This window comes from Branchiostoma lanceolatum, chromosome 14, assembly GCF_035083965.1.
Source record: "Branchiostoma lanceolatum isolate klBraLanc5 chromosome 14, klBraLanc5.hap2, whole genome shotgun sequence".
In the NCBI taxonomy this organism is placed as follows: Eukaryota; Metazoa; Chordata; class Leptocardii; order Amphioxiformes; family Branchiostomatidae; genus Branchiostoma; species Branchiostoma lanceolatum.
In genome coordinates this window covers 14148662-14176504 of record NC_089735.1, presented here as the reverse complement: position 1 = coordinate 14176504, position 27843 = coordinate 14148662, and the positions used below count along the sequence as shown (strand labels likewise).

Below are 27843 nucleotides of genomic sequence, written 5' to 3'. Positions count from 1 at the left end.
GAGTTATGTTGTCCACATACAAATACACATGCGTACACAACCCTCTGCAGTACCAACAGAAATTTCCAGGGGAACCATTTTCAAACTTGACCTCCGTTACCACAACCTCTACTTACCTGCAAAAGAAAGTAAAGATCCATCAACGTTTCCGTCACTTTTTTTGCCTACAGACAAACACACAAGCATACAAAGTCCGCTACACTACTGTTGGAAAATGCCAGGTGAACCATGATTAAAATTGAGCTTCCTTCCCATGCACAACTGCTACGCACCTATACTAAAATTATGAATATCCATCAAAGGTTTCTCGAGTTATGCTCCTGACATACATTCAGACCCACCTAACAGCTGGCGTAACCAAAAATATAACCTTCTCGGCAAAGGTAATTAGATAATGACTACAGAGCTACATCTATGTATTGAATGCCATTAAGCACACTGTTCAGGTCCAAGTTGGGATACCTCTCCGGTAGTGCTGCATACCTAAATGTAACATCAGGTACAGGTACAGAGGATTAGGCACAGGTCCGGACAATTTGAACAAGAGTAGTGTTTAAAAAACACACCGGCGACGTGAAGATGATGCAAAGTAGGTCCTCATTTGCATGATTTGCATCTTACTATGTTAACCTTCACGAAACCTTCATGTGCCACAAGTATGAAGTTCCCGTTAATTAGAAATATGGAACATTAATATTTTCTCATTACGTATGCAAATTAAGTCATCACTTTGATAATTTCACATCTATCCATGTCCAGATTTTGTGTGGTGCCCCAACGTTCAAATATCTAGACTAAGAACGGACAAAAACGTCTACGTTCAAGTTATTCAATGTGATTTCAATGCATATCAACCATATTTCATGGGTTTTTCTATACGTTTATATCATACAAAGACCTGTTAAGTACATTTGAACACATTTTGAAATACAGTTACGCAGATGTCTATAACAGTTGCCATGGAAACGGTGAAAAGTAGCATTTTCTCACAGGAACGCTGTTAAATAAGCCATTTTGGATACTTATGAATTCCAGGCATCATCAAGACTTGGCCAAGGAAAGCTGCTCATGGAAGATGATTATCATGGCTTATAATTAACTTTGGTTACTGCAGATACCAAAAATCCATGATAGCACTTGTCCCTCTCGGTGGTACCAAAAACCTGTTTGGCCCATGGACTACTAGTGAAAAGGGGAGCTTAACGGCAAACCACGTCGTAATCCACGCGAGCGTTGATGGAACAGTAACGAACATTGGAGATAGTAAAATAACCATAAGGAGTCCGAAATGGGCTTTCTCTCCTGACAATCACTCAGATCAAACTACATGTTAGTTATTCGAACCACTGCGAACTTCAATCAATACACTTTATTCTTAAATCAATGACACCTTTTAACCTATGTAACATCAACTAACATAATTCCACCCGGGTACATAATTCCGCCACCCTGAAAAGATTCGACCAAACAAATCTCCAGCCCAACGTCCCCCAGTATAATGCACTACTGAGAACTTCAATCAATACAATTCATTTAAAATCAATAACAACTATCAACCTGCGTATCTGCTAGCGCTACCGTTCGACAGGTTCTTGTGTAGAGTAGATTAATCGGCCGATGCGACTATCTTTAAGTAAACTTATACAACAATCTTTATTGACACAACAAAAGTACAGCGACTTTCGTTAGGTCTTCTACAACAAAAGTACAGCGACTTTCGTTAGGTCTTCTACAACTATACATGCAAGCAATCACCTGGATACAAAGGAATTAACCTATGTACAAGTATAGACATCCAGGTAATAAGAAAAATAATAACGCCATAAATAATAACTCAAGCAACTGGATAAAATTGGAAACTGTCATGAGTTAAGTATATGAATCTAAGTATATGAATAATTAAATATGTCGAGTTAAACGTATCAGTTATACCGCAGCTACTAGTTCTAAGGTCAAAAACATTCTTCGATACTAGTGTATTTACCTATTCATCACTTACACTACTAGAGCCCGATGGAAGCGTAATTTTCGCCTCTACCATTTCGCATTAACGCAACCTGGGGTAAGTTTCTCGCCGACTATCTAAGGCCTCTTTTAGGGCCGTTGGGGTGGATATAAACGTGAGATGCACAAGTCCCAGGTCGAGACTTAAATCAATCAGCCTTAATCACAGTTTACTACTTTCCATCGAAAGAAGTATGCATCTCGTAACTCCAACATCCGGGAACGTGCATGTTGAAGTTTAAAGTTTGACGGGGTCGAAGCTGGTGTCATCTTTAACGGCACGACTCGGAAGTGATTAGGCCATGTCGATCCGTTAAAAAAAATGTGCTGTAAAATTCAAATTTAGGAAAATTGGATACTTATGTCGTATTCCAAATTCGATTCCAAAGAAGAAGATGTGAAAGAACAAAAATGAAGAGAAAAATCTATTATTCGGTATACCATGCTCTGTGTATTCAGTTTTGGTCATCTTTCCTGACAATGAAGATTTCATAATCAAGCCAACCTTTTTTTGCTTACCTTATTTTTTCAATTAGAAAAGAAACACACACAGATAGGTTTCAGCTTGATGTGACGCGCTCCAGACCTATTTTTCGTCAAAGGCGCGACATGCTCCCGTGGGAAATTTGTGACAAAATACAGATAAGATATAGCTTGAGTTTTCGAACCTAGTTTTGGGGGACGGGGCATCGTCCGCTCTGTACCCCCCCCACCCCCCCCCCCCCCCCCCCCGTGACGCCGGCACGGTATCCACGCTCCACATATATGTAAGCCTTCCTTCCAGTGTGTTCCAATACATGGTGTTGGAACAAGTTGGATTTCCGTGCAGCAGAATAGTCACACTGGTCACACTTGTAGGGTTTTCCCCTGTATGAGTTCTCACATGTTGGGATAGGTTGCAGATTGTAGCTGTCTTGTATCCACACTACTCACATATGTAGGCGTTTTCACCTGCGTGTTTAGTGAGATGGTGTTGGATCAAGTTGGAGTTCTGAGTTGCAGAATAGTCACACTGGTCACACCTGTAGGGTTTTACGCCAGTATGGATTCTCACATGTTGGACTAGGCGAGACCTTTCAGCTGTCTTGTATCCACACACCTCACATACGTAGGGTTTCTCACTAGTGTGTTTAGTGACATGGTGTTGGTTCAAGTTGGATTTAAACGCAGCAGAATAGTCACACTGGTCACACTTGTAGGGTTTTTCTCCAGTATGGATTCTCACATGTTGGACTAGGTTTGACCTGTTAGCTGTCTTGTATCCACACTCCTCACACATGTAGGGTTTTTCCCCAGTATGGTTTGCTTTTAGATGGTAGTCCAAAGCAGGTTTAAACGCAGCAGAATAGTCACACTGGTCACACTTGTAGGGTTTTTCTCCAGTATGGATTCTCACGTGTCTGGATAGGTCAGACCTTTTAGCTGTCTTGTATCCACACTCCTCACATATGTAGGGTTTCTCAACAGTGTGTTTAGTAAGCTGGTGTTGGTTCAAGCTGGATTTCCGTGCTGCAGAATAGTCACAATGGTCACACTTGTAGGGCATTTCCCCTGTATGAATTCTCACGTGTTGGGATAGGTTAGAGATGTTAACTGTCTTGTATCCACACACCTCACACATGTAGGGTTTTTCCCCAGTATGTTTTGCTTTTAGATGGTAGTTCAAAGCAGGTTTAAACGCAGCAGAATAGTCACACAGGTCACACTTGTAGGGTTTTTCTCCAGTATGGATTCTCACATGTTCGACTAGGTTTGACCTGTTATCTGTCTTGTATCCACACTCCTCACATATGTAGGGTTTCTCACTAGTGTGTTTAGTGACATGGTGTTGGTTTAAGTTGGATTTACACGCAGCGGTATAGTCACACTGGTCACACTTGTAGGGTTTTTCTCCAGTATGGATTCTCACATGTTGGACTAGGTTAGACCTTTTAGCTGTCTTGTATCCACACTCCTCACATATGTAGGCTTTGTCACCAGTGTGTTTAGTGACATGGTGTTGGTCCAAGCTGAATTTCTGTGCTGCAGAATAGTCACACTGGTCACACTTGTAGGGAATTTCACCAGTATGGATTCTCACATGTCGAGACAGGTCTGACCTTTGAGCTGCTCTGTATCCACACTCCCCACACATGTAAGGTTTTTCCACAGTATGTTTTGCTTTTAGATGGTAGTCCAAAGCAGGTTTAAACGCAGCAGAATAGTCACACAGGTCACACTTGTAGGGTTTTTCTCCAGTATAGATTCTCACATGTTGGACTAGGTTAGACCTTTTAGCTGTCTTGTATCCACACTCCTCACATATGTAGGCTTTGTCACCAGTGTGTTTAGTGACATGGTGTTGGTCCAAGCTGAATTTCTGTGCTGCAGAATAGTCACACTGGTCACACTTGTAGGGATTTTCTCCAGTATGGATTCTCACATGTCGAGACAGGTCTGACCTTTGAGCTGCTCTGTATCCACACTCCCCACACATGTAAGGTTTTTCCACAGTATGTTTTGTTCCGTGTTGTCCATAGATGCTGCTAGGATCTTCCATCTTTTGCTTTTATCTATTGGGGAACGAAGATATGCAAATTTTGGTGTGAGTCATTATGCAACGACTTCTTCACAGACTTTTTTTGTCCCCTTGTGTCTAATATAAAAAAATAGTATAATAATAAATATGTAATAAGAATTACTTTCAGTTCCATGTAAAAGAAAGATCGACCGAAAAAAACTAACTAGTCATTATTATTCTAAGAATTATGCATGTAAAAATGACGTTGACTTGTCGTTTATATATCCACATTTCAATGGAGCTGGTAACGCATTTCTGTAAAGCGTGTCCCACAACGACAAATATGCTGAAAATTTCCATCGCACAAACACAGATAATCTCTACATTTAGGGAGCAACTATGCATCTGCAGATGGTCTACATATATCAGGGGATATCTGAACGACGTTGTAAGAAGAGGAACATATAACTGTGCTGGCAGCAAGATGCAAATGAACCGTGGGAAAGTTAGGAGTATTTCTGTTAAGCCCCGGTTACACATAGCAAAACATGGCTCCGACCACCAGCCAACCGAGGCGATAGGTCCGGAGCAGTCTGACCAGTTTTAGATTAATTTGACCCCCAAACACACCCTGACCACTAGCGACCTACTCCCAACTACCACCCAACCCATTACCGACCTCCCGGCACAGCCCAATGTTTTGAAAATTTCAAAACATTCAGCTGACACAGCCGACCACCTCTGTATAACGTTGTCTCACACATCCGTGACCTATTTCAATGACTATATCTACCAGTTTTGCCAAGTTACGAGTATGTTTGTTGATAAGGACCACAGGAAAGTAGCTGCACTTGTATCTTTGTATACTGTTAAGTTAATTGTCGATCTAAACAAATTCAACCAAAGAGCCACACCTCGGGCACATTAAAGACCCCACCGCGATTATCGAAAAGAGTAAAGGTGTGAGTGGATCAAACCTTACAGCCTGCTCCGAGTTCTCACCTTGAATAGGTGATATTCCCTGTTATGTCAATCCTTCCACAAGCGTAGTGACTCTCAATAAAACTATTACATTTTATAAAGGAATACATTCAATAGATTCTAAAATTGGTAACGTTACCTCCAGTGGTGGACTGTCCACGCCAGCCGCTGCAAAGAAATGCGTCATCCAATCGCAACATTTACCACTTGAAGGCATTTGTGTTTTCAGTTAACACCAGACCAGACAATGTCTGCATACTCTAGCCTCCAATGCAGGCTTTCCCACAAGCGATTATTCAACTTATCGGATCCAGTTTTTTTGGCTGGGGCCGTATCAGCTTGACGCCCCGTATCTGCTTGACATCCTGTAACCGCTGTTATGACAGATACGACCCCCAGCAAAAAAAAAATTAAAAACTTGACCCGATAAGTTGTAACATCGCTAGTGCGAAAGCCTGCAACGGAGGCTAGCATACTCCAGGTTTTGGCTTGTCATTGTTGTGTATAGTGTGAGAAGTAGGTCTTTCGATATCGTCTTCCTTATAGCACATAGCAATCCAGAAGATCGTCTAGCCTTGGCAGAGATGATGTCGATATCGTTTGATCAGAAAAGGGTATTTGTGAGGGTAACGCCGAGGCGTTAATGGCTGGTGGCAACTTGCAGTACAGTTCCTCCTGGGGTCACGGGAGGGATCGGTCGTGTAAGGGCGCGAGTCGTGATGTACGAGTTGAGACGTTGTTTTGTGTTTTTTAATGTTTTTGGCCAAAAAATTATGAAACTACAGAAGAAAGCACTGTGATGTAAAGTGCCTTCCCAAGGGCACAACATCGGTGGCATATCAGGGGAGTCGGACCCTGGACCTCTGGGCCAAACACCATAACCGTTATGGCAAATCGGCACTACTGTCCACAGAGGATGGTACTGAATCAATATCAAAGGATCGATAATACCGTCACATTTGAAGAAAGCTTTATTCTGAATTGACGTCGGTAGCATTACATGTAACGTAATTCTGTCATATTTGGCATTGAACCTTGAATTTCCGATGGTTGGAAAACAAATCCTTTAAGAGTGTTGTCTGTAGTACCGCTTCAGATCGCTTGGATGGATTATGTAACAAATGAGCGCAAATGGTGATATAAAGTGTACGTTACAAGGGTTTGACATAAGAAAATGTTCCCTAGATTTGCATGCAGCGAGGCTTAAAGAGAATATGAAATGTGCAGGGCGTTTTGTATCCAGCAGTACTTGTACATGTACTTAAGTCTGATAATAGAAAACACTGCAAATGTACATTTTCCTCATTAGCTATCCAAATTAAGTCCTTATTAACATAATTTGTACTTCACTGTGTACATCTCTGTCTAAGCTACCTGTATACTGAATATCATCGAAATCCGTTGTTCCTTTGTTCAGTTATTCTCCTTAGAAGATTTTCACGATAACGCCCCTGCAGTTCCAGAGCAAGCTGCTAGGGGGCCCAACCCCACACCGCGTCTTCATTACACCACAAGCTACCTGCCACCAAAAAATAAAGACCACAACACGTCCAGGTCAAGAGATCCAAAAAATGGAATTTCTCCTGCAGTACCAAGGTCACAAACCAGGGGGCCCAAAATCGACCTTGAATTTCGGCTTCATGACACCTGCCTACATACCAAATATCATCGTAATCCATCAGGAGGTTCTTGAGTTATCCTGACTACAGTAGTCTGGAAACACAAACAAACAGACAGACAAACAAACAGACAGACAAACAGACAGACACACAGACACACCCAAAACAATATCTCCATTTTTCATGGAGATAAAAATTCTGACCGAGAAAACTTATCCTCATCTAACAGAATTACGAGAACTTCTATACAGCTATTCTCCGGGGAAACACCCCCGAGCCAGAGCTATTGATTCATTCCATTTGACCGCTCGCAACCATTCCACTATCTCCCGGTTGTCCAGAAGACAAAAAGATGGAGAAAGGTAGTTTTTGACAACAAATTCTACAAGTATGAAGTCTGACTTGTCATAGCCACCCCAGGATTGCCACTATAACAGTGAATACAAACTAGCGCCTTTTCTATGCCCTAACCAATAGAATTCGACCCCGCTATACAAAGGCCGTACCCGCAAGGTGTTGCCAAAAGGTAATTCCCTAGGGAATGCGTTCACGAAAATCCTAGAATATTTGGCAATCCGAAAGCTGTACTATACAATAGGCTCCGCCTCTGATGCGTCGCCAGAAAAAAACACCAAAAAAGGCTTTCAATGTTTCTTCTGAGCTGGGGTCTAGGCGCCCGTAGCCTGGATACCAGACCTTTCGCGCGATGCGATGATAACCCCTTTTGGGCGGGGAAGACCTAGTACAGTAGGCATAGAGTTGAGTTGGCACCCGGGAGCGCTTGGCAGCCGAACTCTGATTTCTATCTCGCGTGTGAGCTAATTAGTGGGCCGTGTGCTATCTGTGGCGGCGGCGCAAGTTGCTTCCCCGGCCGAATGATTAGCGCCAGGAACGCGGTGGTCTGGCACCCAGGCTAAGGTGCCCACGCTAACACTGTAATTCACTTTATCTTGACGGTAGTAAAATTTCACGGCGTAAGAAAAATGGACATTTTCACTGAACTCTAACTTCATGGTAAATTAAAATGATCATACAGCCGGACACTAAGGTGACATTGTACTGTTTTGCAATTATGATTTCATTTTACCTTTGCCAAAATGGTTACTAGTTTGAATGCATGTCTATTAGACGGTTTGAGACGTTTTTTTCAACGGCCGGCATATAGAAAAGGCCACAGTCAAACAGTCGAATTCGTTCCCCCCTGAACACCCCTTTGTGTTCGTTCGCCAGAAGAGGAAGTCGTAAAGGGGGGGGGGGGGGGGGGGGGCAATGCTTCTGGGCTTTGGGTGGTCCTCGTGCGGCCGTAGACTCCAGTCATATTTTGTTTATCTCGAGGTGAATGCATCCCAATGTTTGCCTTCAAGTTTTTATGTAGTTCGAGAGATTTCTTCCAGTCTTGCCTTCACGACTGCCGAGCGTCACTTGTGACATCATCTTGTGATGTTTCCTCACCCCAGCGTTCTCATGTCTTTTGTTGCTTTACCCATTGTATTTCTTGTAAACCTGTTGTTTATGTAGCCCACACTAGGGACATACGGCCTTGCTTAGTGAGGAATTTGTCTGTTAGCCAGTAGGGGAGAACACCGCTTTTGTAAAAAATATACCTGGGGTTTTCAGAAATTGTTAAGTAACTTACGAAACTTTACAAAGTCAGGGATAGGGGGGGGGGGGAACTTTTACAAGCTTATAAAATGTATGTACAACAAACCTCAGACGTGCGTTAAAACCTCGTCTGGCCCAGCGCCACCTTCTGTTACCGAAAAAGGTGCTAGATAGGGCTGCAATCTAAGCCCTACGCTGTTTAGTTAATTCATTAATGACCTTGTTGACGTGCTCGACAATGTTGAATGCACACTACCATCTCTACATAATCTATTCGAATCGTGCTTGTTATATGCAGACGATGTAGTTATATTTTCCGAATCAGATAAAGGTTTGCAATATAAACTTTACACGTTATTAATTCAGTGTTCATCAACGAATTGCATTCCTAAGGGTTGGTTCGTTGTTTGTACACAGGGGAAGGATAGTACAAGAGCATCTGCAACAAAACGTTTTAAGTATATGTGCCCTTTTTGCTTTATTTTCTTCCGAGAGGGGAGGTCAGACTTTCGTTTGAACTAGGTATTTAACCCTTTACCATTCACAAGTTTTAGTGCCTTGTCAAAAACCTAGGTACGAGATGACATTTATATATATTGATGAATCGCTTCGAGTTAGACGAGTTTAATCATTCTCTATACCTGAATTTTCTTTGCTGGCTGAAATGGAATAAATATCAATCAATCAAAAGCAGCACATATTGGTCGTTTAGGCAAAAATCCTGACATTGAGAAACAGCTGTGACATATGGATCTATATTTTTGCGACATCCAGAACGTTTATTTCAAACATCGATAAACAGCTGCAAAAATGAATACAAACTAGCGCCTTTTCTATGCCCTAACGAATAGAATTCGACCCCGCTATGAAATGGCCGTACCCGCAAGGCGTTGCCAAAAAGTAATTCCCTCGGGAATGCGTTCGCGGAAATCCTAGAATATTTGGCTATCCAAAAGCAGTACTATACAATAGGCTCCGCCCCTGAGGCGTCGCCAAAAATTAACATGTTTTCTTCTGAACTTCTTCAATAACAACAGAAACATTAATAAGCTGTTTACAACTTGTCAGCATCTTTACTCAAAGAATATAACTAGGTCCCAATCCTACCGCCAAACTCCCTTGGCCTTGCTATCAAAACTCCCGGTCCTCCTAAATGATCTGTCGCATATTAGTAATGCTGTCACTTTGGTCATGTTTGGTGTTGCATGAGGCTATGAGGTTAGGAGATCAGTCACAAAATAAGCATAGACTTGGTGTAGAATTATATCGGTACAGTACCGGTACTTCATGATCCAGGATTTTGGACCTGTAGCTAATCGATTTTCATGGTACAGTACCGGTACGCAGTACTACTCTCCGGTGTGCAGTCATATTTGTGGTAGCCTTCTTTGCAGATTTCTTGGAGTGTTGTCATTTACCTTTTTTGTGGGGAGCGCTGATACACGATTTTTTACACGGGCCAAGGTTTTCTAATGCTGGCTTAGGGAGTTTCACGGCCTATGGAGTTATGTTAATGATAGAGGATTGCCTCAAACATTTCTACAACCAAGGAGGTTAACCTCCTCGATACAACATTTACATTCTCTAATTAAGGGATCACTAATTTACCTTGCAGTATGGTTTTGAGAAAGATCTCCTGGACAAATTTCATGAGGTTAAATATGTCCACAGATAGTTTTTATTTTCTATATAAATAATTAGAAATGTTGTACTGAAAGTGTAAAGGAATGATAACTATTTCCAGCTACATGTATTATAAAAAAAGGTAATTTCATCCAGTTGAACTTGTAGTGAAAAAATCAGCAATGCACAAAAATTCCTGCTAAAACATGTATTTACAATGATAAATGCTCAGACAAGTACGAAATGTATGTTTGCTGAATACTAGTCCAATGTCTACAATGTTAATTTCCATCTGTGCATATACATGTAATTCTGTTATGATCCTCACACATTTAAGTTCTGTGTACAAAATTGTTGAAATACAATTTTTTAAAGTGTCAAAATCTATCAAAAAAGTAAACACCCATCACCTTCAAACAAGACACAAGAATCAAATTAAACATGTAATTACAGTAATAATACGCAAAAAACACACACACAAAAATAATATACTACTAGATGTCTGACTCTTCCAGGCTCAACTTAATTCCGTATGGAAATGTATCTTATGTACAATTAAGATTTTCATTCATTCAGTATTATAAAACAGATTGAAGATCATGGAAGGGAATGTTGTTCAGTTGGTTGCACCAACACAAATTCTGACACCACTATGTTCCAACACCCCTATAAATGTATGTTCCGACACCCCTATGTTCCGACACCCCTATGTTCTGACACCTCTAAGTTCCGACACTCCTAACCTAAAACCTGAAACATAGGCTTTAACCAGGGGCATTGAAACGTTGGGGGGTTGGGACATAGACCCCATTCACACTCAAAAAGTTTAATCCAATTAAACGTATTATCGCGATAGAATTGATCCGATCGCGATTGATTTCTGCAGTGTGAATATAGAGTGTGAACGCAAACCTCGATTGATTCGCCAGGGATTTTGGCTGTTTCCGAATGTTGTCCCAACAATTGTCGTTTCGATCACGCTCCCAGATTGTCCTGTTGCCTTGCCGCGTTCATTACCTGTACTACAGCTAGGCCAATATACAAAACCCTTTGTACTTCATGCCTTCTCTCGTCATAGCCCGCCGATTGCGTTCACTTCCACAGCTACAGAACATTCTCCAGAGATACAAAATCATAAAAAATTGGTCGACTCCCACCATTTTGTAGCGAAGCTATGCCAAATCTTTAACCTCAACCTATGACCTTTAACGAGCATCACGTAGTATACTTCTGTGAAACGCAGTGTGCTTCAATCGGACTCGAATCAAGGCGTACTTTAATCCACTTGGCGAAGAGCAGTGTGAACGCAAAAATCAATCGCCATCCGATTAATGCTATCGGGATAAATGTTTAATCCGATCCATTTTTCGAGTGTAAACGGGGACATAGAGGTGCCTGAACATACATGTACATGTACATGTAGGAGTGTTGGAACATAGAGGGGTGCCTCATTCAGTCAGTGTGCCTCCCAACACTTTTCATCAGACAGTAACAGGTCCATGAGGTTAGATAGTCTGGAGACCTTTCCTGGACAGAGCTGATGTCGGGCGTGGGGAACTTCTCCCTGTGTCTATGGCTGGACCTGGGAAAATCACAAGGAAAACTCATGTCAGGAACATTTCTCAAAGTACTGTAAATGCATTTAAGTTTGCATGTTTTTTATTTCGCGTTAAGGCGAAAATGGAGTCTTCGCGGTGGTTTTAAGTTTGCAGCACCGTTATAGTTACATTTGTACATACTGCTACTGTAACAGTATTGGACAAAAATATTTGCAGTGGTTTTAAGTTTGCGGTGAAACAGCCGCCGCGAAAACTGCGAACATAAAACCGCCGCAAACATTTCTGTAATAGATTCCTTCATCATGGGGTACCCCCATATAGCCCCATCATGGGCAAAGTAGGGGGTGGTGGTCCCGGGCTAAGGCGGGCAGGCCTCCAGCCTAGCACGGTAAATCTCAACTGTGGGAGCTGTCACAACCGTGCCTGGCAGGGTATTCCACTGGTGAATGGTACGGAGGATATATGAATATGATTATATATATATCATAAATTATGATTCTTTTGCCAAAGATTTTCAGTGAGGCTATGATAGAACCAAATGTCAACAATATGATGATCAATGTCAACATTTTCTGTCAGCAGGTAGTTGAATTTTGTACAACAAACACACCACTCCCTAATTATGTACTGTGCTGTTTACTTAGTAAATACATGTACAGTCATGTTTTTCAAACTTGATGTTCTTGAGATACATCAGTTGATGGCTTTTCAGCTATCTGTGATGAAGTTTTACAGTGAAATCAAGTTCCGTCGTAATATCCTACCTGCAGCGATGAACTTCCTTTTGATTGGTCCACGTTGGACCTGGCGCGCCCTCTGTCCAAACCCGAGGCACTGCAGGCTCTCGGAGAGGTAGCGCTGGGCTGGAGATACACAGCACATCACCAGCAGCTTGGCATCTCCACCTACAAAACGCAGAGGTCAACACATTAGAAAAATGTCCTTCAGCAGAAGAAGATTTGAGTGTTGAAATAGCAAATACAACTGGAAAGTTAAAAATATGGAGATGTCTATGGGTATGTAATACATGTAGCAGTAGCAGTGATTGTTTCTATGCTCAGACCCTTAAGCTATCCCTTGTGGCACATAGGCCAGCAGGTATCCTAGCCTTGCTGTTTCAGAAGCAGGGTACATTTAATACTGGAAAAGGGTTGCTAGACCTTCCCCTTTAAGGTGCTAGAGGCACCTCCTCGAACACAGGACTCCCATTTTACATTACTTCCGAAAGACGGTGCACTCAGCTGCCCCCCCTAAGAGATGTCCCAACCACGGGACTTGAATCGGGTCTCCGAGTTAACCAACTAATAGACCGATCCCAAAGCCACGCCCCCTGTTCGATTTCGAACACCTCCGTCAAAAACAGGGTTTGACGGACCAAACATGGCTGCCGCGGCTAGGTTGAAAATAATGCCACTGACTTCGATTTAGCTTTTGTGGCACTGAAACCCTTTCAGAGCGGGCCAAATAAGAATGCTATGTCTACTTTGTTGAAGGCTGTATCCACCGGGTAGAGTTGTTTATGGAGGGGGTAGGTGTAGTTGCGGTGAGAGCGTAATGTTTTCGGTCAATGTTAAAGCGGTATGCGCCGCATAGCTTTCCCTTGTCGGTGGGCATCAGCGCCCAGTTTCTGACAAGCAGCCGACGCACGTGTAAAACAGGGTTCATATATCTGTGACAGGGGTCCCACTGTACTGACTGCATGCATAACAGCTGCATGGTATTTAGTAACTAAGAATTAAAATGCATCCTTTTACTTCCCTGTTCACTTTCAAGTTAACCAGTTTCACACACCAGTAACTGAAGATACGAAACTCTGCGCTAGCGGACTTTGTAGTAGTCAGCATGTGGTACAAGCTTCCTCTCCTTGAGTGCCCGATCTATTTTCTTTTTAAATTCGTTTTTGTTCTGACCCTGCATTAGACCAATACAGTGGAAAGCCTGTCCCAGATATACGTACCCTGCTTTGCACGTGCCATCTCTGTCCAACTAGCGCTGTTCTTGACTCTTGACGGAGGTGTTCTGAATAGAACAGGGGGTTCTATGGGTCTTCTATTCGTTCGATATGGTGTTCGACAGGATCAGTCTATTGGAACCAAGAGTTCACTGACAGCTGTGACACCGTTACTACATGTAGGTGAGCCACAGCGACATCCCAAAAGAAGATAATATTATTCACATAAGGCTACACAAGACAAAAAATGTCAATTTGAGAAGACTGGTCCCTATCAATTTAAAGACACTAGAAAGATATGTGATCTCCAAATCTAAGAAATTGATCACGTCAGCAATCTTTATAACATTGTGGCAGAAATAAAGATATTGAAGTAAGTACTATATTTAGTTCACAAGTATTCCAAATGACATGCGAAACTGTATTGTATGTAAAGTAAGAACTCAAACATTCAACCCAAACAGCACTTCACCTGGTCACTGAGGATTGGTACGAGGCAATGAATCAAGGCAAAGTCACTGGTGCAGTATTTGTAGACCTGTCAAAAGCTTTCGATAATATCGACCATAACATCCTCCTACAAAAACTTAGTGTCTTTGGGATCATTGGTTCTCCAGCCAAGTGGTTTCAATCATACCTTTCTGAGAGATCTCACTGTACAATTGTGAATGGTCAAACATCTAATTTCTGCAATGTTGAATATGGAGTGCCCCAAGGATCCATCTTGGGTCCGCTCCTTTTTATAATGTATGTTGATGACCTGCCACGTTGCACCCAGTCATGTCAAATCGCATTATATACCGACGACACGGTGGTGTATTTCAGTCATGCAGATTTAGGCACCATACAGCGGACCCTACAGTCTGACATGGACCGTCTTCACCACTGGTTTGTGGCCAACAGTCTGTCAGTTAACTCCAAGAAGTGCAAAGCTATGATACTTGGCACAAGGAAACGACTTAAAGGAAAAGATCAGATGCAGTTATCCACGAATGGAAGCATCCTTGAAGTCGTACAAGCTTACAAGTACCTTGGAGTCTTTGTGGACAGCGAACTGAAATGGGACTACCATATTGGCCATGTACAACTTAAACGTGCACTTGCAGTTATGCGCCAGGTCCAACCATTCGTTACACAGTCTGCTCTTGTTACTTTATATAATACTATTTTCTTACCACATTTAACCTATGCCTGTACAGTTTGGGATGGTGCGATTTCGGTACAGTATGATAAGTTACAAAGAATGCAACACCGGGCTGGAAAGTTGATTCTGAAAGCCCCATATAGAACACCCTCAGCAGATGTCCTACTGCTCCTCGGTTGGAAGACTGTAAAGGACATACACCAACAACAAAAGGCTCTGCTGGTGTATAAGACTCTTGGGAACGCACTACCACCATACGTGAGGAGAATGTTCAGCCTCCGCAGGGATGAAGTAGCACGGCACACCAGGTCGACCACAACAGACTACCTCATCACCCCAAAACCTTACCTAGAGGCATATACATGTAGGAGAAGTCTGGCCTACTCTGGCTCAGTTGCATGGAATAAAACACAACCACACATTAGGGCGGCTTCGTCCATCCTTGTCTTCAAATACCTATTGGATCATGCATAATTAGCCCTTGAGTGCAAATATGGACTGGATAACGGATTAATGACTTAATTATGTACTATGATGTATTCATGTATTTATTTATCTAATTATTTATTCAACTATTTATTTTGATGTATTTTCCATGATTGTATTGATATCGGTTACGTTAAGTTTACGTTAAGTTTATTTTTGTACCGTGACCCCTGCCCCTCCGTTTCACTTCGACCTTGTCGAAAAGCGGCCATATTATGGCCGAACAAGCATTCGAAGTAAAATAAAGGCCTTGACCTGACTTGACTTGAGAACTTGCCCACAAAATAAGGATAATACACTGGGATAAAGTAAGATGTGGCAAGCATATTCACTTACCAATGGAGTCTTGCAGCATGTGAGTCAGTCTGGCATTGCGGTAAGGCACATGGGCACGGTGTTCAGCTAGGGCTCCGAGGACATCAGCAAGGGCTGACAGACTGGACAGATAAAAACAAGAGCTTTTAAAAAAAGCTGGCGTTTCGGCTACGTTTATAAGTGTGAATTGTCTTTTCCCTTTACTTGAAGTAAAATCTGCCAGAGGAAGTCACTCAAGGGCTGTTCAGTCTATAAGAAAAATTGTCATTTTGGGAAATGAGTACTGTTTTAATAGAGAAAGGCAGATTGGGGAAAGCAATTTTGAAGTTACGTCACTTAACTTAAGTGCTTTTGAAAAAGCTGGTCTTGGCCTACAACTTGTGCTTATTTGTAAAATGTATAATAGGCTCATTATAAAAGCTATCAATGTAATTATGTACATGGCACGCAATAAAACATAAAATTTGAAAAAGCACCATTGAATCATCAGCACTATGGTAATTAAGTGAAATAGAAGTTCATAACAGCTAAGGTTCTATCTAAAATGACTACCAAATGTCAAACAAATCAACAGCTACCGTATTTCTTCTAATAAAGGACGCACCCCAAATAAAGTGCGCACCCCCGATTTGGGCTTCACAGCAACCCCAATCACGCCAGCTGAGATACTTCACAGAAAAACCTTAATAAAGTGCGCACCCCCCATCTGCCGCTGTCGCTCGGCGCGTCTCCAAGATGTGACCACGCCCCGGTATTCGGCACGCTATGAAGTCCTGGTGTCTTTCTTAATCGTTCCATTTTCAAGGAATTTTCGGGAAAACATTACCATTATTTGGGGTCAACACTTAACCCTCTACTCCGCTCAAATTTTGAGTAAAACGTTTTGAAGTTTAAACGTCACGCTGCTGAGAACCTCGCGCCAGGATATCTGACAAACTCCCTTGATATTGAAGGACCAGACGACGATCCGCTTGATTTCTACCGGGCTAGTCAAAGACAAACGTGTAAAACGCATTTTGAGATAAAAATAAAAGTTCGTCTCTCGGCATTTATGCCGCAAAATACAGCGTTGCATTGACGAAATCATTTCATTTTCGATCACCCGTCGCCATATTGTTCAAATCCTGCTGCCCCAAGATGCATTTCGCGTGTTACGTAATCATCATCACATGATCGCATTACGCGTCTCTGATTGGTTATTGCTGCAGCTGAAGGCGGGAATATTGCAGACGAAGTGCATCATGGGGCAGCAGAATCGCGGTCTAAGTTTTTTCTTTGTCTGAAATGTTACACATGAAAACGCAATAAAAACGCGGTTTTATCGACTACATAGCAACATTATGGTGAAGAAAATGTAAAACCAAAAGATGTTTTCGGGAAAGCATACATTTATTTGCCGATTGATGGTGGCTTTTGCGTAATTTTAGCGATCAATGAACCCGGAAGTGTGCCGAAAGCGGCGTGGGTTTTCGCGTTTTATCCGTCAAAACAAAAACAAAACTCCCGCTGAAGCGAACTCCCATATGAAAATTCCCATAGTTTTGTGCCGAGGGGCGCCACTTTCCACGTCCGTGTTGTCTGAATGAAGTCGATACTGAACAATGGAGCATTTGCTACTGTAACAAAGAATCGCTGTTTTGCAAACAACATCAAGAGCCTCTGTTTACATCGGGGATAGAAGTTTAGTGGCGAGTGTTTTGCAAGAATCATCTTACCGCGCATAGGAGCCGCTGCACGGTATTTTCCATTACAATGAACAGAAAAATTCGAATGCCGGGTTTGGAATCTATGAAGTCCTGTTCATAAGACAAAGGCCTTGTATATATTAAATGAATATTTAAAAATAACAAATATAAAATATTTCTTTATTTATTAATGAAAAAAATGATATTCATAAATATGATATTGATAGATTAATATAATATCAATATATATTTTTGATATTCAATATCTAAAAAGAAAAAAAAAAATCCATGCACGGAGACGAACCCGGATCTTCTGGGTCCGAAGTGCTTGGCGTTGCCAGATCGGCCAAGCTGCGGTACGTAACTATTTCCTCTGGACGTAATGCTATAGCCTCACTACATGGTATCATTTATGCCGATTTTTGCTCGTTTTCTTGACGAAATCATTTTTTTTCTTCTGCAATCTTGTGGAATAGATGTAATATGGTCATTTTTCAGGATATCAAAGTCCGAAACCACAATGCAATGATATTTCCGAACAGTTGTAGCATTTACATGCGGTCGCCGTCCTGTGTCACATGCAAATCTGGCGTGCGTGCCTTTTCCTGCTCTCTTGCCATATAAGGCAACGGCTATACAAGGATTTGAGAACGTATTGCCATATAAGGTCTTATTGTGTGCGACACAGTGTTGAACCAAGCATGCATGCTTGAAGGTAAAAGCCAGGACATTGCGTTTCGGTGCGAAAGCACCGAAACGCAAAAAAAAATACACATCTTATAAACATGAGAAATACATACTGGCTATTTAGCATATAGTAATTTCTGAAGGATTTCTAATCAGCAATAGAGAAGAAATCAAGGATAAACTCACCTCTTGTTGATGTAGGAAGTTTCTCTGAGTGCTGCTCCAGTCACCCCAGACATTCCTAGAAGATATATAATATATATACATTCAAGTTAGTAAGTTATATACGTCTAGATAAGCACATGTTACATGGTTATGCCACACAAGCAAGAATGAAAAAAAAAGAAATGTTCCCTATATACATGTACTTCTGGTTATTCTAAGTGGCTGAAATTGAACTTGTTGTACAATAAAACTTATCTTTATATAGCACTGTATGATGTGTATTTTCATCTCAGAACAGTTTCTCTTTCTCTTTACTAAGGAAGAGTAAGGTGTGGTAATAACACCAGTTGAATGCTTAGCAGTCATGTCAGGGTCCTGTAATATATGGGCTGTTCAATTAAGACTCCTTTCCCATAGACTGAGAGGAATAAAAAATAAAAACTTAGCATAGTTGATAATTACTTGCCTTTAAAAGAGTAACAGCTGTGCGTCACAAATAGGGCACCAATATGGAGGCATCCAAGATATTCACATCTGCACATAGCTTGATTTTAGACTTTAGAATATTATGTGTTACATGTAAGTGTTTTAATTTGTAAAAATCAATGCAATTCAGTCATATTTCATACTCTTTGCACTGCACTTCTGTATCTGTATCTATACAATAGCCGGTATAATCGCCATTTGGTGTAACACACCAGCTTTGCAGGCACATGGCTTCTGCCAGTTGATTTCACAATAGAAAAGATATTTGTTTGAATGGTGACAGTTGTATCAATGAGCTCACACGTTACCTACCCACACACTCGCTCCCTGCCAAGTCCACCAGCTGTAGTTTAGTCTTGAAACAGTTTATAGGCGTTGGTGGTCTGGCTGGGGATGGCGACCTTGACCTTGTCTTGCTGTGCATGTGGTGTCGGATTGGGGAGGGCGAGGATGGCACGGGAAGGGTTCGTCTGCCGCGTTCACTCTTCGGCGGGGCCGACTGAGGAACTACATGAGAATCAGAATGATACAATCTTACACAACAAAAGGTAATTTCATACTAAATTATAGGCTCCTTCTGAGCAATATGAGCAACATACAGTTGTCAGTCCTTACACCTTGATATGAGCTGGGAAAGTGTCAACTCCTCTTTTGGCACAGTCACATTATTTTGTTGTAGGTCATCGTATGATTTTGATTTCATAGTACTGTATTCTGAAGCAGGCTGTGAGAGAACCACCAACAAGGAGCCTTTTCGGTGAAAAGACAGCTGAAACATGCATTGATGAAATGAAACATTGTATGAAACATGCACGACCTTCACAAGAATTTCCAGAGTTTGTGAGTGTACAACAATCGTTTTACAAAATTAATGTGACTGGGCCCTACATGGAAAGATTATACGTACTGTAAATACCTTTAAGTTTGCAGGGACTTAATTTCCGGGTAGGGAGAAAATTGAAAATTTGTGGTTGAAACAACAGGCAGAAGACAGAACAAGCATTTTTGCGGTGGTTTTTAACTTAAAGGTCGTAGTGAAGAGGTCGCCACACAAACTGCGAACATAAATCCAACGCAAAAAGTTCAACATTTATAGTACTCACCTGCAAACACGTTGTAATCAGTTATAGGCGAGGTGGGTGTGACAACGCCGCTGTTCACAGTTACGGTCAGTGTCACGATGAGATGCGAGCGACTTGAGTGGGAGTGGATGAGGGTCGCGTCTTCGGCGCGGTGTTTCATCCCGTACTGCACCAGCTCCATAACCTGCTGTACCCCCTCAACAGTCCTACACAGTTATGAGATACAGCATTTGTCGCTTACATTGTTTAGATCATAAATCCATACAGAATTCGTCAACCTTTATTTAAAATCAAACTTAAGCTGTGCTCATGTAATCATAAGTGCAGTGGATAAAAACTGTAAAAGGGGAAAAGTTTGCGGGAATTTAATTTCGTAGTAGCGAGAAAATGATGTGTATGCGGTTGTTTTACGTTCGCCGTTGAAACTGCCATACAGGGTTTCACTGCAAAAGGGGAAACATTTGCGATGGTTTTAAGTTCGCGGTCAAGAGAGGGGGTCCGAGGTAATTGCAAAAATACCAAAAATAAAACCGCCACAATTGCCCCTTATTATTACAGTAGTTTCCATATCCTGAATATGTGTTTCAGCTATATGGATCATTTTAATGTTATTGTTCATGTATAATAAACTGTCTTAACGTAATATGTACACTGCACCAAGTACCAATAGACAAAATCCAGCAGTAGGCTGCAAAGTCTATTCACTAATAACTCTTGACTGATGATATATGTCCTACCTGTATGTGAGGGAGGGCACGTCAAGCGAACCATCGCCAGCCGTCAGCACGTCGTGTTTCCTGTCGTCCCCCCCTAACAGGTCCCTGATGTCGTTGTTATAGATTTCAACCACAGACACTTCCACCGTGTGGGTATCAGGGGGCTTCTCCGCAAGCAGTCTGTAGGAACGACAAATACACGATCTTAATACAGAAAAGAACATCAAAAAAGAGCCTCAGGGCCAGCTTAAGTTGGAAAACTGTCAGTGAGTTTTAGGAAGTCAGATTCTTCACTCTGCCTTTAACTTGCTTGGTTCTTGCTATAAATCCATTTGATATTGTGGTCAGAAATTTAAGCAGTTGGGAAAGGGTCTTACATGTAAAAGTTCATATAGTATTTAATTCTAATGATGTGGGCATAAAGTTCTTGCCTTGGCAGGTAAAGTGACCAAATATTTGCAATCGGATGATAAAATTTTAGCAGTTGAATAGTGACTTGGAAAGTCGCTAAAATTATGTTACCATTAACAAAGAATTATATTACAGTTAGGGGTGGATACCGGTTTGGCTTAATAAGGTCCAAGTCCAAGTTTAGGTCCAGAGATTTAGGTTCAGGTCTGGACCTGAACCTAGAATTGATCCTGTCTAGTTAATATTTTGTATTATTAGACTTATATTAAGCATAGAGAATTAATACTGACACGCACGATTATAAAAGTTTCTTGGTGCAAACACTTTCAAGATACACCAGTGTTTCAGATATTTGAATGTTGCACTTATTTCAAATGCCTTATTTGTCAGAGGAGAGACTCAAAACACTTTTCATCAAGCAAATATATTTGTACTTTGTTCAGGATTTTTTGGACTCAGGTTTTTGGCTTTCAGTTTTTTTGGACTCGGTTTTTGGATGTTCTAAAGGTCTGAATCAGGTCCAGCGAACCGGTATCTACCCCTAATTACAGTAATTCAAAACGTCTGAAAATCAAAGAAATAAGTTGGTTTGACTAAAACTCAGTAATCTAACAAGAAATGGAATGCACATACTAACTTGAAGTTATTTCTTTCTAGATTGACAGTCATATTGACATAATCTCTTATCAAATAGCCACGGATATTTTGAAGTGACACAAATAAATTTGTTGTTGCTGACCTGAAGAGTTCTCTTGTAGCTTTAGGGATGACCCCTTCTTGTGGGTTGTGTTGCTCCTCGTTATGATAGCCGTAGTCCTTGGACTGAGGAGGGCCCAACATCGTGTGTGTCTTCCCACTACCCGTCTGTCCATACGCCATGATACACACGTTGTACCTAAAACACAAACATCCAGAATTTTACACTGTAGTAAATGCAGAAATGTTTGCAGTGGTTTTATGTTCGCGGTTTTTGCGGCGACTGTTTCATCGCAAACTTAAAACCACCGGAAACATTTTTTTCAAGCACTGTAGAAGTATGTGACTAAAGCGCTTCCGCAAACTTAAAACCACGGCAAACACTGCATTTTTGCCTTATTTAGCGCAAAATAAAAACCACACGAACTTAAATGCATTTGCATGTACATTTACTCACAATTCATGGCTCTTTGTATATACATGTACATGTACTACTATGTTTTCCTTGATCATGTTTTTGTTTGTTCTTTATTATCGTTTGATGGCTCATATATATAGACACGAACGGACGATTAAATCCTAGAAGAATATTCTTTAGAATTTTCTTGAAGTAGCTGCTGTTATTGAATGGGAGCTGTACGGATTGAACAATCTAGTTTCAGAAATTGTCATATACATGTATGTAAAAGATCCTACACTCTGGTCTAGAATGACCATTTCCTCCTAAATATACACTTTGTACTAAGTAATTCTCATACAGACTTGGTTGTATTTAATTGCATACATGTTAGTGCAAGGATTCAAACCAAATGTAATGTTCATCTGTGTTACAAATAGGACGATTCAATACTCACCCATCTAACAGTGATGTCAGGAGAGGTTGAACCTCCTCAAACACTGCATCCTGACACTCCAGAGGGGCATATACTCTAAATACAACAAAAGAACATCTTTTTTACAAACAGGCATGGCGAGCAAAAATGTTCAATCTATCCTATTGGAAGCAAAATTATATTCTTTAGAATGACATAGCATTCTCAACATCTTGTTGGGTGTTTGAATGTGACGTCAAATTTAATCACAATGTGTGTGAGCCAGGCCTACAAAGTTGCATGTGCATAATGTCACAATTATGTGACTGTAATTGTACTTTCCTGGTATATAAATTTACCAGGTAACTGCCAGGTTCAGTTATCCAGCTGTACGTATGGAGTATAAAATACTTACATGAGTCATGTGAGCGTAAAACAGTCACCTTAGAGAAAAAAACATTTTTCATACTACCGCTGTCTTACCTCTCATATTCAAAAGCCTTGGTGCCCTGTCCTGGTCTACTGCTGGCTTTCACAACAGCAGTTTCCTGAACAAAAAAAAGGACCATTTAAAATATCTGGTACATGTAATAGAATATTGACAAACAAATTAAATTGTATCATTTTTATATACTGTATTATCAACTTAAAGAACGCAATGCAGACAAATATATATTCCAATATATAGCAGTTACAAGCCAGTAGTACAAGGAGAAATCTTTACAATCTAATTCTTACACTCTCATCTTTAGGAGTAAACAATAAGGATTACTACTTACATCATCGACCACATGTACAACTTGTTCTGATAATGTCCCTTGTCTGAAAATAAACAAACAAACAAACATAAACAAGACAAACATTGCTTTTGGACATCACTCTGCTCATGTTTAAGGCCATCTTAAAAACTTACAGAGTAAAACTCAAACCTAGTAACAATCATGTACATGTACATCACAGTTACTACACTAAACGTCATATTTACGTGTCATGCATTTTACAGTGCAGACTTGAAGGCCATACCTTCCAAGGGTATTTGTTTCATCACTTCCAGTGTCAAAGGGCATCAATGGCCGCACACGGCAATGTACGCGGATGTTCCCGCGTAGTTCTACCAGTGTGTTGTGCAGCATCTGTCTCCGTTTCTTCTCCCGTGCGTGCCGCTCATTCGCAGTCGCAAGCGAGACTTCCAGCTCCTGAATTCTCTTTTGCAGACCTGGGTAGGACACAGTATATATCATAATGTATAATTATACTCTTATAGAACACACCAACTTGAATTCTATCTTTATCATATCTACCCGAGAAAAAGTGCATTTCAATGAGAAATGCACTGGATTTTTCGAACAAAAATTGTAGCAGCAGCAATTTGAACGTCCGAATCCGATATTCAAATTTTTGCACTCGGTGCACGCCAAGTGTGTTCAAAATATTCCATGGAAGCCTGTGTGATACAAGTAGAAGCCTGTGTGATAACCCAAAACATCATTTGGTCTGGAAAACTCGTATTGAACGTTATCACGGCCCAGGTATAACATAATTTCAGTTCTGAAATGTACGTTGGAGAAGTAACAATGTCATGAATATCTTCCACTTCAATGTCTTGAAGATTATTTCTATAAGACATGTACAGACTTCTACATGCAATGTTTACATACCTTCTAGTCCACGATTTTCAGACAGGAACATCCTCTGTACTTTGAGAGTTTGTCTCTTGAAGCCCTCTAACATGAGAGCCATCTCTGGTGGCATCTGTCTAATGGCTGACTTCATTGTAGCCAAGTCCTGCCTCAGCACCTGGAAAGACAAATTCGATTGTTGGTTGATTCCATCTTTTTTTTTACATATCCTTAAGTCAAGTTCGGACGATCTCCAATACCTACTCCTCCCCGCACCAGACGGTGCATAAGTCGGCGCCCATTTCCGTTTCAGTAGCCCTAATTATAATTGGGCCACACAACTTTGTGCAAGTCACTACAGCAGGGGGCTAGTCCACCGGTAGTGGTGTGTGTTTAACTACCATACTCTTTCCCAAGTGCTGAGTGCTAAGCAGAGAAAGCAGTATGTACCATTTTTAGAGTCTTTGGTATGACCTGGCCGGGGTTTGAACTCACGACCTACTGTATGCAAGGCGAACGTACTCTTAGTCTTATAGTGCAATTTATGGATTGGAACACTTATGTTTGGGATGAGCCCATAACCATATGGTTCATACATGAGACCACTTACCCATGCACTATAAGACCATATGAAACACTATCAGGGCTCAAAATATATATTTTTCCAAGCTGAAGTTTTTGTTGTATATACATGTACATGACTGTGTATATAGTTTGGAGGAACTGTTCACAAAACAACAGAACAATTAGTGTACTGTTCATCATACCAAGCCTGAAATTTTAACCCTAAAAGTTGTCTGTATTCTTTTGAGAGCTAACTAGAGAAATATTCTACAACTTGACCACGGAATTTGATCTAGTGGGCCAAGCAGCGGGGTTGCATCACCGCTTGCGACACATGGACATGTCATAAGAACAATCATTTCTAACCAGAGCAGATACAGCACAGTATTGCTAAGATTAGACAGCCAGACTTTAGCCTGCTATTGCTGACCTTGACTTGTTTGGACAGGTCCGTCAGCTCCTGTGACACCCTCTCCTTGTAGTCGTGGTCCAGTTTGATCATCTGTAGAAGTCGGGTACTTTTCTGTCTCTCATGATGAGCACTTCCTTGGCACTGGGATAGAAAAAACAAATTGAAAAAACAAAAAATCTATTGTGTAAAAATGAGGACTATCAAACTATATGAAGTAATTTTCTACAGAATATGGTTGTTTCTAATAATAGACAAAATCATGGCAATAGATTTTCCGAGTTGACCCGAAAACAAATTAAGAGCTAGTCAAAGAACTCTGGTCAACAAAAGATTACAATACAAGATATACACATCTTCAGAAGTTTTATGTAACTTTTGAGTAAAGTTTGACTTTGAGTACCCACCTGTGCCAACTTCAGATACAGCATGGCATTTTCTGTTTCCAGCGCTGCAATCCGCTCATCTCTTTGCTGTAGGAAGGAACGTTTAAGTTATCACCAAATATGCTTGATGACTGCAACAAGTACTAGTACAGTATTTTCTGTATAACCATTTTGGCCAACATTTCTCTACATTTGTATTCACGAGACACAACATACAAAATCTGTAATAGCTCAGGACAACTCCACATGAGATATCATAACCGGAAGTTCTTTTACAGTACCAGAGAAAACTGTTAGGGGGCCAATTATCGAACTTGACCTTAGTTTTCTCTACCACTGCCCTCCTACCAAATATCAATTCATGCAGATACATCCATAGCTTCTTGAATTATGCTGTCCACAAACACACACTCACACACGGCACCAAAAACATACCTTCTTGGTGAAGGTACCAATGTTTTTACTTTTTTACTACATAGAAAGAAAATATCCTAGACTCACCCTGATAGTCTGCTCAGTCCTTTTCACCTTTTCCTCCAGAAAGTCTGATTTATCCACTCCCAGAGGCATGGTTGGGCTTCAGGCTTGGCTGGCGACGCCGCTTGATGCCGACAAATTTTACTCTTCAATCACTAAATGTTAGTGGGGGATGATAGAGAATTTAAGAGAAGAGACACCAAGACTTAATTACCTTGAGAGATAATTGACTCGTAACTGAACCAAGTGAAACCCAGAACCAAGGAGGTTGAAATATCCTTGCCAGAACCAAGAGATATAACAGACGCTAAGCAAGGACAACAATAACAACAACAACAACGACAAGAATTTCGTTAGACAACTTAACGTTAGGCAGCAAATCACTTTTAAGGCGACAAAGATATTGATAGAATTATTGTTAACAAAACATTACAACTGTTAGGACAGCTTTATAAAATCCAGATGAGACATGATAGAGATGTACTACAAGATGACATGGACCCGTCCGTTTTAAACTTTTAGTAAACATAGGCAATCCACAAATTATGAGGTAACGTTAAAAAATTGTATAAGCCTTTTCTCCAGAAAACTGTACATCAATTACCGACGTACGTATACTATGGCTTCACGTGACTTTTTATAGCAATCTGTACATATCCAAGGTTAAAGTATCTTACTCAGAGGTTCATGTTATCTGCTTTTCTTGAATTGTTTTGAAAAATCAGAACCAAAACAGAACCGCCCCCCTCCCCCAATTATGTTTTGGATTCTCGCGCTAAAAGTCACAGAAAAAAATGATTTCTGATGGTTTTACGCAAACCATACTTACCTGACGAGTACTCAACTCTATCAAATGTACATCTGAGGACTTTGTCTGCGTTTCAGCTCAGCTAGGAGAGAAATAAACTCATTCTTCTGTCAGAAGTAAACATCATGCAAAATTCGGTAGCGTCGAAAATCGTCATGGCGCCTGGGCAGACCGCTCTCGTTCCCAGGGTTCGCAAGTAAATCTCCAAGCAGATGTTGGGGGTGGAAAGTCGTAAAGTTTTCTGACCGGTCAGGTTTTTCTGACAGAAAGAATTGCGATTTTCCACGAATGTGTCACAGTGCATTCAATCTTTCTTGTATATATATCAGCAACTTTGCTGGTACCTAGATTTTGTGGGTTAGGACAGTACTAAGTGATGTTCATGATGATTAAACAAGACACTTGGTGTCAATAAGTAAGAAATAAGAAGAGTAATTTTTCTATCTTGATGAAATCAATGTTATCACTTAATTAAAATAGATAATTGCTATAAACATATTCTTTAAGCGAAGCTTATTAGCCTAATCTATGCAGAAAATTATATTTCCCTTGCCATAAATGCTACGGATGTCAGAGGGTCTGCATTTGGGGGGGGGGGGGGGGGCCGTTTTCTTCTCGGGGTGCCGGCCCTGTGACACGCAAACGTCTTCATGGTGCCAAGTAGATGGATTGTTTCGTTGTCGCGGATTTTCATACTGACTGTGGTCTTTTGCGTATGCACTACCTTCAGATGTACATTGTGGGTGTCCGATAGGTTTTCAATGTGTTCTTCTAAAGTGTCCCTGGAAATGGTGATGTTTTGGTAGTCATGGCGACTGACGGTGCGGGGTCTGGTGTGGATCTTGATTCCGGCTTTAGGATCTCTCACAGAAATGTCCATCTCTTCGAAAAGATCATAGCTTTCTGTTTCAGAGCCCTCACTGTCACTGTCGCTCTCGTCTGGAAACCCCACAAACTCATCCTCGCTTTCAGACTCGTCATTACCGTCTGCGGTTGTCTGCGCTGTCTGTGGTTGTGCCGGCGTGACGCTCACCTTGCAAGAACAGGTGTCCAGCT

The 27843-nt window shown here is 41.1% G+C and overlaps 2 protein-coding genes across 2 annotated transcripts; both read right to left on the bottom strand.

Annotated features, from left to right (window-relative positions):
* Nucleotides 1-2929: 2929 nt before the first annotated feature.
* Nucleotides 2930-4543, bottom strand: LOC136448762 (zinc finger protein 271-like). Its single transcript, XM_066448409.1, has 2 exons — nt 3171-4543; nt 2930-3026 (listed from the first exon to the last, which is right to left on the bottom strand). The coding sequence occupies exons 1-2, from the start codon at nt 4541-4543 to the stop codon at nt 2930-2932; spliced, it is 1470 nt and encodes a 489-aa protein (XP_066304506.1).
* A 7200-nt stretch (nt 4544-11743) lies between these two features.
* On the bottom strand, nt 11744-27199 carry LOC136448326 (kinesin-like protein KIF25). Its single transcript, XM_066447729.1, has 17 exons — nt 26809-27199; nt 26004-26134; nt 25524-25589; nt 25138-25260; nt 24183-24321; nt 23548-23740; nt 23304-23346; nt 23008-23072; nt 22567-22641; nt 21756-21911; nt 20627-20785; nt 19911-20095; nt 19120-19314; nt 18343-18397; nt 15806-15906; nt 12653-12793; nt 11744-11911 (listed from the first exon to the last, which is right to left on the bottom strand). Exons 2-17 carry the CDS (start codon nt 26070-26072, stop codon nt 11835-11837), a joined length of 1842 nt encoding a protein of 613 aa, XP_066303826.1. The 5' UTR covers nt 26073-26134; nt 26809-27199; the 3' UTR covers nt 11744-11834.
* Between the last annotated feature and the right edge of the window lie 644 nt (nt 27200-27843).